We start from the raw sequence: 15,496 nt of genomic DNA, 5'->3' as shown, positions 1-15,496 counted from the left end.
GATTGATCTGTCTTTGCCTTAAACACACACACATACACATATGCATGCATGCATGCACACACACACACCCCTTTTGAGACTTCTTTTCTACACTCTGGCTACCTTTGAGACTCATTAAACTTAATATGAACCTATGTTGGGGAAGGGATCTGGTCATCTTAAGTAGTGGTGTCATAGCCAGCATGCCAACTCCCTAACATGGTCCCTGTTAAGAGTCACGCGGTGTGGGTAGCCACAGATCTAGGTAGCCCCGATCATTAAATGCAAAAGCTGCACTGGGATACCCAAAGTGCTCAGTGCTCCACCGAAGAACTACTGCAACGTCAAGAAAACAGGGACCTGTGATACCAACCTGTCCTGCCAGTTTCAGGAAGAGAGGAGTCAATAGAAATGCTATGGACCACAGTCAGAACAAACTAAAAACACTCTCACTTAGAAAGTCTATAAATACACTAACTATACCTCACTGAAAAATTGGAAAGTTCTGGTATTTAAGGAGATGTTTGTCCATTTAGTGGTTCAATTACTCAAAAAACACTGTTCTGGTTGAGTGCAGTGGCTCACGTCTGTAATCCCAGCACTTTGGGAGGCTGAGGGGCGCGGATCACTTGAGGCCAGGAGTTCGAAAACAGCCTAGCCAACATGGTGAAACCCTGTCTCTACTAAAGATACAAAAAAATTAGCAAGGCATGGTGGTGCATGCCTGTAATCCCAGCTACTCAGGAGGCTGGAGCAGTAGAATCGCTTGAACCCAGGAAGCAGAGGTTGCAGTGAGCTGAGATCGTGCTACCGTACTCCAGCCTGGGTGACAGAGCGAGACTCCATCTCAACAAACAAACAAAAACACTGTTCTCCCCATCTAATTATGTGCCAGGTGGTGGACCAAGAGCTGAAAAGTCAAAAAGAACAAAGTATTCTCTGCCCTCAAATAGCTCATAGTCTATTTGGGGGGTGGAAGGGTAGGGATTAGAGGACAAGTAAAGAAACATTAAAACACAAACATATAAGAATTGTAATAATCGAGGAGTGGACAATCTCTACAATTTTAACACGAAGTCTTTGAGTCTAGTTTGTTGTTGTTGTTTTTAGACAGGGTCTCACTCTGTCTCACGCCACCACACCCAGCTGATTTCTGTACTTTTAGCAAAGATGGTGTTTCACCATGTTGGCCAAGCTGGTCTCAAACTTCTGACCTCAAATGATCCAATCTGCCTCGGCCTCCCAAAGTGCTGGGATACAGGCGTGAGCCACCGTGCCTGGCCCCTAGTACCTTTTTTCAATAGAAAAAATGAGGAAATCAAATTGTAACTTCATTTTTATTTTCTGTGATAAATTTTAAGCCTATGATAAATAGACTGGAGCTCCCATTTTGGGAAGGCGGGAGAGGAGAAATTGCATTTTGTTTTCCTGAGTTAATTCTACCTCTAAAGGACAATGGATTGCAGCAATTTTATTAACTAGGACCTTATTATGAGGATTGCCATAGTATGAATACAGTTACCTCAATACCATCTGAAGACCATCTACAAGAAATCCCTCAAGACTACTAATTTGAGTCTATACTCTAGAACTGACGAATGTTTTGCAAATGTCCTCTCGACTGCCTACAAATTTGCTGTTGGTGATTATAATAATATTTACTTTCTGCTTTTTGCAATAATTATGTACTATTAAATAAACAATGTTTTAAAATTACCATATTTGATGTCTCATTAAAAGCAACACTACAGGTATTGGGAGGAGGGGACTGCAAGTTAAAGGCAGAAGTATTCAATTGAGGTGGTGTAAAAATTACTACTTTGGGCATATGGTTCTCCAAGTGTGGTCTTGGGGATCACTGGGGTGCTTCCCAATTCTCTTCCAGAGAGTCTATGAAATAAAAACTGTTTTCATAATAATACTAAGATGCTTTTTGCCTTTCTCATGCTCATTCTTTCTTATGTGTACAGTGGTTTTCCAGAGGCCCCGTAATGTATGAAGACATCATGACTCTGTCAGCAAATAAAATGTATGCTTGAATATGCCTGCACATTAAAATTTGTTTTAATATATAACGTGTTAAATATTAATGATATAACTGACACAAAAAAAGATTTGGGGGATCCTAAATAATTTTTAAGAGTGTAAACAAATCCTGAGACCCAAAATTTTGAGAATCACTGCTTTAGGGGATAAACCTCAATGGACAGGGCACACCTAATCAAATTTATTCATATTTCATAGGAAGAAACTAGTCCATAGGTTTCATGAAGACCGTGATTGTGTCTGTCTGGCTCGCTGTTTTATCCTCAGAATCTAGCATAGTGCCAGGTATGAAATAGGCATTCAAATATTTCATAAATTAATACGTGAATTCATACATACATACATTTATAAATGAAGGGTTTGCTAACTGACTTATTCAAGGTTACATAAAACATCAGCAGTAAAGCTGGAACTATATTTTGGGTCTCCTGCCTTCTATTCCTGTACTCATGCTACCCAGCTCAAGAATATTTTTGTTTGTGTTAATTTTTATCTTCTAACTATAGAAAGCATGGGTAATCAGTTATCAACAATGTGGGACAATTATCTTCTCATGATGTTGTGTGAGTTGAGTACTACACAGATTTTCTCTGGCTTTAAGAATAATCAGCATAGAGTAATACCAAAGAGCTGTAAACACAAGTTAATGGCAAGAGATATCAGATAAAACTTCCTGAGTTTTTGCCCAAAACTGTTGAATTTTTCATGATTCATTCTTGTGCTAATTCCTAATCTCATCCTTCTCCTTTTTTTTGGCCACGATCGTTAAACTTCCGGCAAGTCTTTACATTACTACACTCAGTAGATCTCACACTCTGGAAAAATAAAACTGTAAAATGTTTTTTGAAAATATTCTTTATACCCTCAACATTGTTTTGAGACAACCAGTGGGTATTTGTAACAGAGATGAGAGAGTTTTGCTTGCCACCTTACTGATGGTTACAGAAAATGTGAGGCCCACAGCAGCCTATCTAGTACAAAGACGAACCACACCAGTCTTGTGAGATACTGCCTTGACGACCTAAATTCCGAGTCCTGTGAGAAGCGGCTTTTAGAGATGGCTAACTTAAGACAAAACCAACAAGCTGACAGACGTAGCTTTCCCAGTCAACTAGCAGGAATTCTTCTCTACCCACTCACCTTAAGGATGTAGTACTTCCTGTCTCCTTTATGATAAGAACTGCCAGAACTGGGTCTCCAGAAGTTAGACTACATTTGAAGGTTCCTATAGCTGGTGAGCCCTTCTATTCTGGGGCCTTCGGAAGGTTGCAATCACTGCCACTGGAGAAGGAATAAAACTTATTTAAATTTCTTCAGTACTTCTTCACCCATTCAATACTGTTCTCTAGAAAAGTTGATTAGATATAGTCAATTCTCCCTATTCATACTAGTTATGTTCTATAAAGTCATTGCCAACACTGAGTTAGCAAATATTGAACTATTGTTCCCAGGGGAAAAACAGGGTTAGTTGAGCCTCTGGTCATAACATTTTCATCAACCAATCAATATATAACCTTGTTTTATGTGTGTTTTTGTTTACATATACGTTATTTAATATATATTGTGCATTCATTAACACAGAACTCACAGCCAACAGCACCGTAACTCAGGCCTGAATGATGCTTATCTAGCACACGCATTTTTTCATAAGAATTTTTTTCCCTTAGGCATATCACAGCCTTTTAAAATTGTGGTAAATATACATAACATTTAGCATCTTAACCATTTTTAGGTGTACAGTTCAGTGGCATTAAGCACATTCACACTGTTGTGTAACCATCATCAGCATTCATCTTCAGAAATTTTCACCTTCCCAGACTGAAACTCTCTATCTATCACACAGTAACTACCCCTCAGTGCCCAGCACCTGGCAACCACAATGCTACTTTCTATTGCAGCTTTCTTGTGATTAGGAACATAGGAACACCACACAGCACGTCAGCACTATGCTTGGGGGCCATTTTTAAAAAGCAAAATCAATAACAGGAGCAATAAAAAAAAGAAGCACAAAATACGTGAAAACATGGCACTAAATAGACCGGAAAAAGGGAATTTGTTTATAGTATGAGAGCTGAAACAATAAGGTGGAACCCTGCCTTGTTTGACCTCATCTGGGAACCTGTGCGTCAGACAGGACTCGAATTTTTTGCCGCTCTGTGAATGCCAGTGAATGATTGAAAAAAGCTAGGAATATTGAGTTTCATAGATAAATTTCAGCAAGGAGGCAAATTTGTGGATACAGAAATCATGAATAATGAGAATTGTCTGTAAGTGGAAATCACATCCTTTGTTCACTTTTTTCCAGGTAGTAAGAATGAAGAGCTGGAACATGTCTTGTAACCTGGCTGCCTTAGAAATTTTTACTTGCCTCACAGACCTAGAAAGGTAGACTTTGTGACTGATAATTGGCAGCTATGACTTGAAGCAGTTCTAGTTCATGTGGAGCATAATTTTCAGCATAATCTCAAATCCTTCTGCATAAAACAAAGAGCAAGCACTCAAGTGCCAGTTATCAATTACTTACTATGTGACAGGTGTTACATTCAGCAATTTACATGCATTATTAAATTATATCCCCCCAAAACCCTATGAGGAAGCTAAAGTTTAGGGAAGTTAAGTATCTCATCCATTATCATATAGTTAGAAGTGGCAAAGTTGAGATTTGAACTCAGGTCTATCTGACTCCAGAGCCTGAGTTCTCAATTCAACTGCTATGCAATTCTAAGCATATTAAAAAAAAAAAAAAGTTTGATTTACTTGCAACTGTATAGATGCATATGTTACAATGATCATTACATTTCAAAGATTTACACATTGAAAAATGAATTTACCAAACAAATAAAACCTTAGAAGCCAGATCTAACATTGTCCCATAACAAAGAGTATCTGAAATCCTCAGGGCATCTGGTTTGTGTCTGGTTTTCCTTAATCTTTAATGATGGGCAAATCCAATGCATTATGTAAGGCCATTTTTTTCTCAAGAGATGTAGATACCTCTTAAGAATTTGATGAAAATGCATTAACTTTTCAGGCTACTGAGTTGCATTTTAGTGCACCGAGGCAGTAAATTAGTGTACAGTGTGCAAAAATGGTAGTGACTTTAAAAATAAATATTTGATATGAGCCACTGTATTCTCTTGGGAAAAAAAGTAATGGATTAAATCTCTTAGGAATCCTTAGCTTCCCAAAAAGGAGTAGGAAAAAGAAATCTCCTTTGGCCTGGAAATATCTTCTGTTTCTTGCTGGCCATGTTTGCTTAGTTCTTTAATAGTTCATTTGACTAGATCTTGTGGCTCCCAAAGCTAAGGTTGAACGTTTGATCCCTACAGAGGCCACTTACATTTAGAGAACAAAAAGCTCTATTCTCTGCTCCCAGACTTTACCCCAAATCCCTGCCAGGTGTCTGCCCTCTGGTCAAAATGAGAAATTGGCAAAGGGGTGAAAACATATCACAGTATTGGGAAACAACAAAAGGTCACCCCTTTATCATGATGCTCTTTCTCTTTTACGTGCTCACAATATTCTGATATAATTTATAGAGAAGAGATACTGCACTTTTTACTCTCTGGAAATTTGCTGCTAGAAATCTGAGGCAAACTGTAATAAGCTCTGCCATGCCAGTTATAAAGTTCATTATCTTATTCTATGTTCAGAGATTTTTCTACTAGCTGACATTATCCTCTTGGTAATAAACAATGAAGAAACACATCTTCTGAGTTATATTAATCTGCATCTTTAGAATAGGAAATAATAGCACTCAGTCAAAAGTTCAGTAAAATTTTCATATTAATAAAAGACATTAAACTATGTAAAAATACTTCCATGCACAATATGTCATAATAAGAATGACTTTCAATATTTACTAAGAATTTACTCAGAAAACAAGTTTCTCAAATTATAGATGAAAATTCTCTACTAGTATCATAATCTTAATTTTTAATTCAGGTCTTCCTAATTTTTATTTTCCTAATTACTTGGCACTAAAAATAATTTAATACAACAAATAAAAATATTTTTACTTCAAATGCTTTCCTAAACAATATAAAATCATTTTAGTTTTTGAGGAAGTAATATTTCATATTTTAACTATGTAGTGTAAATTAAAATTGACTTATTTAAATTACAAGAGTTGTGTAAGGATTAATCAGATTTAAGTACAGTTTATATTATTGCCAACATAGACTTTTGTTTTTCAAATGTCACAAATATCTTTTATTATTTGTGGATTTATTCCTTTTATGAAGTAGTCAAATGAATCAGCTCACCCTTGACTGTAACAAAATACTGCTTGGTGACTTGTGACAGACAGGGTTTTAACCTCTGACAGCGAGATTCATTGTGGAGCAAGAGCCAATCATAGATCCTGACGACACTTGTCTCATCTAAGTTGGAATATAAAAAGCCACTTGGAATACAGTATAAAAGATTCACTGGTGTGGCAAGTTGTCTCTCAGACTGTACATGCATTAAAATTTTGCTCGGCATTACTCAAAAGCAAAAGAAAAGTAAAAGGAAGAAATAAGAACAAGAAAAAAAGATTATATTGATTTTAAAATCATGCAAAAACTGCAACTCTGTGTTTATATTTACCTGTTTATGCTGATTGTTGCTGGTCCAGTGGATCTAAATGAGAACAGTGAGCAAAAAGAAAATGTGGAAAAAGAGGGGCTGTGTAATGCATGTACTTGGAGACAAAACACTAAATCTTCAAGAATAGAAGCCATTAAAATACAAATCCTCAGTAAACTTCGTCTGGAAACAGCTCCTAACATCAGCAAAGATGCTATAAGACAACTTTTACCCAAAGCTCCTCCACTCCGGGAACTGATTGATCAGTATGATGTCCAGAGGGATGACAGCAGCGATGGCTCTTTGGAAGATGACGATTATCACGCTACAACGGAAACAATCATTACCATGCCTACAGAGTGTAAGTAGTCCTATTAGTGTATATCAACAGTTCTGCTGACTGTTGTTCTAGTGTTTATGAGAAACAGATCTATTTTCAGTCTCTTTTAACAAGCTGTTGGCCTGTATGTAAGTAGAAAGGAAAAGAGTTTCTCTTTTTCAAGATTTCATGAGAATATATTGAGACAAAAATCTGCTGCATTATTTGTTTTCTTATAGAAACAAAAAGCTAAAAAATAAAACACTTGCATAGCATTAGTTTAATAAGGAAAATATAGATAGCATGCTTATGCTTTCACAGTAATACCACCAAGGCAAGGACTGAGAGATACTACAAGCAATGTTAAAAACTTACATTAAATTTTATAATTATATTTGGTTGTGTAAAATAAGTTTTTTTCACTAATAACAGAAAAAAAAAGAAACTTGCTGGATGTTTAAGCTTACTTGAGCACTGCTGAAAACCTAAAGTGATTTCTGTTATTTGAAACTCTTACAGTATTTTTTTGTTCTTCACAGTTAAAAATTTAATTTTGAAAGCTATTACAGTAAAGAGTATGACAAATTAAATATCTTAATGTATTAGTAAGAACAACAATGAAGTAAACATAGCATAATCATCATCATGAACTAGATATTAGAAAATGCCTAAGAAATAAACATTTTAATTGCGTAGGTTATGGCTCACAAAGTCCTCCTTGTACCTTGACCATAGTACTATTGTTGAGAGTACCCAGTTTGTGTACTTCCAAGCAGGCATAGTGCCTAATAACCTTCTAAAATATTTTATTCATCCTGAGAGGGAGGGCTTTTACCTGTAGTATCTACATTGCTTGTGACAGATGACATATTGCATACAATTCCATTTGCAGTTAGCTCAAAAGAATACTTTCTCCAGGAAAGAGAAACAGGCACCTTGACAGAGAAGGCATGGCAAGAAAAATTTTGTGTTATCTGTTATCTTGCTTTAATACAATGCTTTATATACTTTAAACAAGATTCAAAACAGTTTTAAAATATTATTTCCCTTATTAAGTAATCAGGTTATGATGCAGCAAAGAATTTCCATTTAAGACTCTGCTATCGAATAGGTCTGGAGTAGATTTACCTTTTATAGACAATTTTGGAAAACCAAAATAAAGGAAATTGTTAGTGCTTGTGCTTACATGACAGCCTGGCTTCCTAAAGACAATACTTTGGAACTTTTGAGATAGCCTGAATATAACATCAAAATTTTTGTGTGAATTACCTGCTTAGTTTTGCTCCTTTAAAAGGCTATTCCAAAGCCAAAATGTAACAGATGTATTATGTTTTCTACTAATTCCCGAGGCTCAGTAAGTTGCTCAGTGTGTCTTGTCCCCAGGTAATTCAGGCCTGGGGGAAGGGTTCCTTCTTCCAGACTGATTGGTACAGCTGCTCAGTAAGTGTAACTACTCAGATTCCCAAAGAATTCTAAGTGGTTGTTCCTCCACAGTGACTCTTGTTCTCTCTAATCATCATCATTTTAAAATTTCATTCAGTGTTCATGACTTCATAGAACCTTCCTTTGTCCATAGTTCTCTGGAAGGGGAATAGATTCCTGATGAACAGCTGAAAATACATACATCTGAAAAATTCTGAAAAGCTAGGGTAATTATTTTCTTTCACATTTTTTGCTGAGTTATAAAGTTCCACACAGTATTTCATTTTAAAAGACTGCATAGGCATACATTATCTTAATTTTTTAAAAAATGCTCAACTATTAATATGGAGGGGTTTTGTTAGTGGGAAATAATTTCAGTAACTCTTCTTTTCTTATTCATTTATAGCTGATTTTTTAATGCAAGTGGATGGAAAACCCAAATGTTGCTTCTTTAAATTTAGCTCTAAAATACAATACAATAAAGTGGTAAAGGCCCAACTATGGATATATTTGAGACCCGTCGAGACTCCTACAACAGTGTTTGTGCAAATCCTGAGACTCATCAAACCTATGAAAGACGGTACAAGGTATACTGGAATCCGATCTCTGAAACTTGACATGAACCCAGGCACTGGTATTTGGCAGAGCATTGATGTGAAGACAGTGTTGCAAAATTGGCTCAAACAACCTGAATCCAACTTAGGCATTGAAATAAAAGCTTTAGATGAGAATGGTCATGATCTTGCTGTAACCTTCCCAGGACCAGGAGAAGATGGGCTGGTAAGTGATAACTGAAAATAACATTGTAATAACCTTATGCTTTTATTCATAATATGAATAAACAATAGTGGAAAATAGCTACAAATTCCCTAAGCTCATAAGCCAGACAAAGGTATCTTACCCCAACGGTAGCCCTGTACCCAATAAAAGTAGGTGTCCAATTTCATATCCTATGAAACACTCCTTTGATATTCTTACTTTGCATGAAGATTTTAGAAAACAATTATACCATACTTCTTAACTTCTTAAGAAGTTCTTTTGAATTGGGAATGAAATATAAAGTACTTTTCATTAATATGATACATGACTGTATGAATTAAAATATTAACTCTATATAATGGATTTTATTACATATACAAACAAATCAAAACTTTTTTTTCTCCCAGAAGGGTGCCAAATGTGTTAAAAATTTTTGGCTTAGCAAAAACAGATTAAAAAAAACCTTTTAAAATTATAATTAAAATGTTTTATTCAGAGAAATTAAGAGTGATATTTATAGGCTTACATTTTATTAAATATACTTAAGATTCCTCATGATAAATATGTTCATTGTTTGTAGGATGTTGATGCACTGATGTGTGTATATATTTCTTTGTGGAATACTCCTAATAAAATTTCAATTTACAGGCTGGTTAACTTTTGCCACCTTATTTCTGCCAGCTTATTTCTGAACTGCCTTAGCATTCTTATGCAAAAGTTCACTTACAGAAGGCCAATTAACTTAGTATCAGGCCAAGTAAATGACAATACCTTATATACTATAAAATTTAATAAAAACCATTTTAATTCCTAGTACAAATTTAGGGTTATTCTTCTGGCCTACCTACATTTCTGTTTACTTCTGTTTTCAAATACTTAATGTGATCACATCTTTTTACATTCATCTATTGACATAATTTACAAAAGAAGATTATACTTACAAACAACAAACTTGTTACCTTCGTAATCTTTCAATGATCTTAGTTATAAAGATGAAATAATTAGCAGATCAGAATTACTTTAAATAAAACATTCTTTAAAATACTATACAATATTTTTTATTTTTTCATCTTTATTTACTTTTTAAATTATATATATGTGTACATACATATATACACACACACACATGTTTTACTTCAATATGTTGGGGGTTCAAGTGGTTTCTGGCTACATGGATGAATTGTACAGCGGTGAAGTCTGAGATTTTAGTGCACCTATCACTCCAAGTAGTGTATATTGTACCCAATATGTAGTTTTTAATCCCTCATCCCCACCTCCCCATTCTGAGTCTCCAAAATACCTTATACTACTCTGTATGTCTTTGCATACCCATAGCTTAGCTCGCACTTATAAGTGAGAACATATGGTATTTGGTTTTCCATTGCCTTCGAATAATGGCCTCCAGCTCCATCTAATTTGCTGCAAAAGACATTACTTCACTCTTTTTTATGGTTAAATAGTATTCCATTTTGTGTGTGTGTGTGTGTGTGTGTGTGTGTATACCACATTTTCTTTATCCATTCATCCGCTGATGGGCAGTTAGTCTGGTTCCGTATCTTTACAACTGTGAATTGCGCTGCGATAAACATACGTGTGCAGGTATCTAAAAGACTATACAATTTTCTAAATGATCTAGTTTCCTTTATACATGCTACTTTAAATGTTAAGGACTCAAATGATATTATTATTTTTGACAGTCTTAAATAATACTGCCAGAGCTATTTTCATTTAGATATGGATTAAAAACTACTGTCAATTATTTAAGAAAGTGTTTCTTTTCATAGGTAGCATTTTAATGATCAAAATTGATAATATGACCAGTGGTTAATATGTTGTATTCCTCAGATATTTTCATGTAAAGGGAAACAAAGTCTCAAATGCATTAAAAGACTGGGGCAGAGACAGAACCAACAAATTTTAAAATATCTGAATAGAAACATTTTCCAGTGAAAGAATTAAGGAGATATCATCGTCTCTTCTTCTGAATTTGTCCTTCCCTATTTTTCCCTGGCTTTATTGTTCTAGTTTTCCTGAGTGAGGACCTAGAGAATGGAGGATGGATGACTATACCTACCCCTCCAGGAGTTACCAGGCATATTTAGCCAATATATTTAATCAGGAAGCAAGAAGAGAGGGAGCTCAGCTCTTTCCTTCATTCCCCTCTTCTCCTTCTTCTCCTCTCTCTCCTGTCCTTCCCTCCCTTTCTTCCCATAAATATTTTCAGGACATCCACTATGTGCCAGGCAGTCTGGTACTCAAACTTGGAAAAATAAAAATTAAAAAGACATGGAACTGATCTCAGGGGAATTTGTATTTCTGTTAAATTCTTTTGAGACATAAGGGGAAAATCAAGTCTAGTGTAAATTAACATTCCTTAATGCTGTGCCTTTTAAAAATAAATGTGGTATGAGCAAAATTATTAGTTTATTTCTTCAACAATGACTTCTTAAGGTAGGTAGAAAAGTGTTTCCGGGTCTATTGACATTACTGATTGTCCTTTCCTTTTCAAACAGAATCCCTTTTTAGAGGTCAAGGTAACAGACACACCAAAAAGATCCAGAAGGGATTTTGGTCTTGACTGTGATGAGCACTCAACAGAATCGCGATGCTGTCGTTACCCTCTAACTGTGGATTTTGAAGCTTTTGGATGGGATTGGATTATCGCTCCTAAAAGATATAAGGCCAATTACTGCTCTGGAGAGTGTGAATTTGTATTTTTACAAAAATATCCTCATACTCATCTGGTACACCAAGCAAACCCCAGAGGTTCAGCAGGCCCTTGCTGTACTCCCACAAAGATGTCTCCAATTAATATGCTATATTTTAATGGCAAAGAACAAATAATATATGGGAAAATTCCAGCCATGGTAGTAGACCGCTGCGGGTGCTCATGAGATTTATATTAAGTGTTCATAACTTCCTAAAACATGGAAGGTCTTCCCCTCAACAATTTTGAAGCTGTGAAATTAAGTACCACAGGCTAAAGGCCTAGAGTATCCTACAGTCACTTAAGCATAAGCTACAGTATGTAAACTAAAAGGGGGAATATATGCAATGGTTGGCATTTAACCATCCAAACAAATCATACAATAAAGTTTTATGATTTCCAGAGTTTTTGAGCTAGAAGGAGATCAAATTACATTTATGTTCCTGTATATTACAACATCGGCGAGGAAATGAAAGCAATTCTCCTTGCATTCTGATGAATTAAAGGAGTATGCTTTAAAGTCTATTTCTTTACAGTTTTGTTTAATATTTACAGAAAAATCTACATACAGTATTGGTAAAATGCAGGATTGTTATATACCATCATTCGAATCATCCTTAAACACTTGAATTTATATTGTATGGTAGCATACTTGGTAAGATAAAATTCCACAAAAATAGGGATGGTGCAGCGTATGCAATTTCCATTCCTATTGTAATTGACACAGTACATTAACAATCCATGCCAATGGTGCTAATACAATAGGCTGAATGTCTGAGGCTACCAGGTTTATCACATAAAAAACATTCAGTAAAATAGTAAGTTTCTCTTTTCTTCAGGTGCATTTTCCTACACCTCCAAATGAGGAATGGATTTTCTTTAATGTAAGAAGAATCATTTTTCTAGAGGTTGGCTTTCAATTCTGTAGCATACTTGGAGAAACTGCGTTATCTTAAAAGGCAGTCAAATAGTATTCGTTTTTATCAAAATGTCAAAATAACATACTTGGAGAAGTATGTAACTTTGTCTTTGGAAAATTACAACACTGCCTTTGCAACACTGCAGTTTTTATGGTAAAATAATAGAAATGATCGACTCTATCAATATTGTATAAAAAGACTGAAACAATGCATTTATATAATATGTATACAATATTGTTTTGTAAATAAGTGTCTCCTTTTTTATTTACTTTGGTATATTTTTACACTAAGGACATTTCAAATTAAGTACAAAGGCACAAAGACATGTCATGCATCACAGAAAAGCAACTACTTATATTTCAGAGCAAATTAGCAGATTAAATAGTGGTCTTAAAACTCCATATGTTAATAATTAGATGGTTATATTACAAACATTTTATATTTTTTTACATGATTAACATTCACTTATGGATTCATGATGGCTGTATAATGTGAATTTGAAATTTCATTGGTTTACTGTTATTGTGTTTAAATCTCAACGTTCCATTATTTTAATACTTGCAAAAATATTACTAAGCATACCAAAATAATTGACTCTATCATCTGAAATGAAGAATAAACTGATGCTATCTCAACAATAACTGTTACTTTTATTTTATAATTTGATAATGAATATATTTCTGCATTTATTTACTTCTGTTTTGTAAATTGGGATTTTGTTAATCAAATTTATTGTACTATGACTAAATGAAATTATTTCTTACATCTAATTTGTAGAAACAATGTAAGTTATATTAAAGTGTTTTCACATTTTTTGAAAGACACAACAGTTTTTATTCTAATGATTAATTCTGGATTTCTGATTTTCACTTTATCATAAAAGTCTAATGGTTTAGCACAAAAGTTTGGTTGAGGAATTTTAGGTCTGCTACTCTAGTTCTCAGGAGTTAAATTCCTATTAAATTGGTTCTGGTCAAGTTGCTTTACACATATGAAAGCAAGGACTAGTTATATCTGTTTCATTTCTCTTTATCTTGACCTGAAAACTATTTATATGTTTTCATAGGTTCAATTTCCAAATGCATTGCAGTTGGCAAGGGTATATGGTCCTAGAGTTACAAGTTCTACTGGAGCCACAGAGACACAAGGAAGCTACATTTTTTTCTTACCACTTAATGAAACTGGTACACTTATCTGAACTTTGGGGGCACCAATTTTCAAACTGAATTGCAAAACAGTTGTAAAGCACCTAGAAATCCTTAAGTGCAATAACATATACAAATATTTTTTAAGTGATCCCTCCACTCCACTCTCCATCAGTTTAGTAACTTAGTTGTAAAGCAGTGACTAAGTTTAACAGGGAGGATAATTAAAATTCTATGTGTTAATATCGCTAAATAGTTTATAATTAATATAAATGTCATTTCAATAATTTCTATTTGTATATTAATTATATACAAATATAAATCTAAAGTCAAATATTGATTAAACTATATGATAAAATCCATTTCAAATATCAAATGATCACTTTTTAAAATAAAACACCTGAGTACTACCAATAATATAACTAAGAAATGAAACTATAGGCAATGATAGGCAAGTCATGACTGGTCTGGCATGTGACATAAAGTGTTGAAATTTCATTTGCATGGTCGTTCAGTTCCAGTTTACACACTGCAAAACATATCAAAGCAAAATATACTATTTTGGTCATTCCTGAGTAAGATGTGGAGCAATGAAAAATGGTACTAAATTTAGTACCATTCATGCCTCGATGGCATTTTGCAGAGGAAGTATTTGAAAAATGAGTATATTTACATCAGATAGCATGCATGGTTTATAGCAAGTTTATCTTGGTTGCCATTCAAAACACTAGACAAAAGGAATATTTAAATATATTTTCCTAGATTACACATCAAAATGCTTCCATTAGTATCACATCCTGTCAAGAACACAAGATGTTCTTGAATGTAAGATTTTACATATGAGGCTGCCCAATTTATCTGACAGGCATAAAATGTATATATAATAATGACATATCTCCTTAATAAGATAACTTATAAAGGTTGACTAGCTTATGTCAGGTTTAACATTACACTAAGTATTCCTGATATGGAACTGTATAGTTTGGCAATGATGCAAGACACACATGCTTTGTTTTCATTGATTCCACTTTTGGATTACTATAAGAAAGAAAAGTTTTTAACAGTATTATATTATTGTTTCTGCTTCATAATAAAGCTGATGTTTCAAATAAGCACACACATATACTTTCTTAAAAATCAACTTTAATAAAATGTAATTTTATTAGTTCTATATATGCACTATAGGCAAAATATTATTCACTAGTATTAATTTATAGAAATGTAAAACATAATACCAGGTTCTGATCCTAATGAGATCTATTGAAAACGTCTCCTGAGATGGGCTAACAGCTATATTTGACTCAATTTATCTTAATAGTAACTTTAAACCAAAAATGTAAAAAAGATTAAATCACTAATTGACCCCTTTAATTTGTTATCCTAACCATTCAAGATTACTCTATTAGGAAACCTTTTCCTACAAGTGTTAAGGGTTTTTTCTCTTTAACATATTATGAAGGACACCATTCAGAACAAAATTTGATTATGCGGTTTGGGCCATAGATCCTCCACAAGATTTTCTCAGATCTGCTCTCACGGACACTAAGTCTAAGAAGCCAAATGTCTCTTGGCTCTATTCCCATGGAACTCAGAACCTTGGCATTACCTCTTAACCAGCCAAAAACAAAAC

At 34.4% G+C, this 15,496-nt stretch overlaps 2 protein-coding genes across 3 annotated transcripts in view; one reads left to right on the top strand and one right to left on the bottom strand.

Annotated features, from left to right (window-relative positions):
- The window catches only part of C10H2orf88 (chromosome 10 C2orf88 homolog), a 195,396-nt gene that overhangs the window by 141,747 nt on the left and 38,153 nt on the right, over positions 1-15,496 (bottom strand). The window contains exons 2-3 of one of the 2 annotated variants that reach the window (XR_004176599.1): positions 8,183-8,493; positions 3,166-3,306 (exon numbers count right to left, since the gene is read on the bottom strand). The gene's annotated coding sequence lies outside the window, so the exon portion shown is untranslated. Of the gene's footprint in view, positions 1-3,165; positions 3,307-8,182; positions 8,494-15,496 lie in introns of those variants that run through there. The other variant, XM_021923809.2, reaches the window with a different exon arrangement.
- MSTN (myostatin) lies at positions 6,449-13,545 on the top strand. Its single transcript, XM_003907732.5, has 3 exons — positions 6,449-6,955; positions 8,742-9,115; positions 11,608-13,545. The coding sequence occupies exons 1-3, from the start codon at positions 6,583-6,585 to the stop codon at positions 11,986-11,988; spliced, it is 1,128 nt and encodes a 375-aa protein (XP_003907781.1). The 5' UTR covers positions 6,449-6,582; the 3' UTR covers positions 11,989-13,545.

The sequence above is a fragment of the Papio anubis genome, chromosome 10 (assembly GCF_008728515.1).
Source record: "Papio anubis isolate 15944 chromosome 10, Panubis1.0, whole genome shotgun sequence".
In the NCBI taxonomy this organism is placed as follows: Eukaryota; Metazoa; Chordata; class Mammalia; order Primates; family Cercopithecidae; genus Papio; species Papio anubis.
This window is presented reverse-complemented; position numbering and strand designations above follow the sequence as displayed.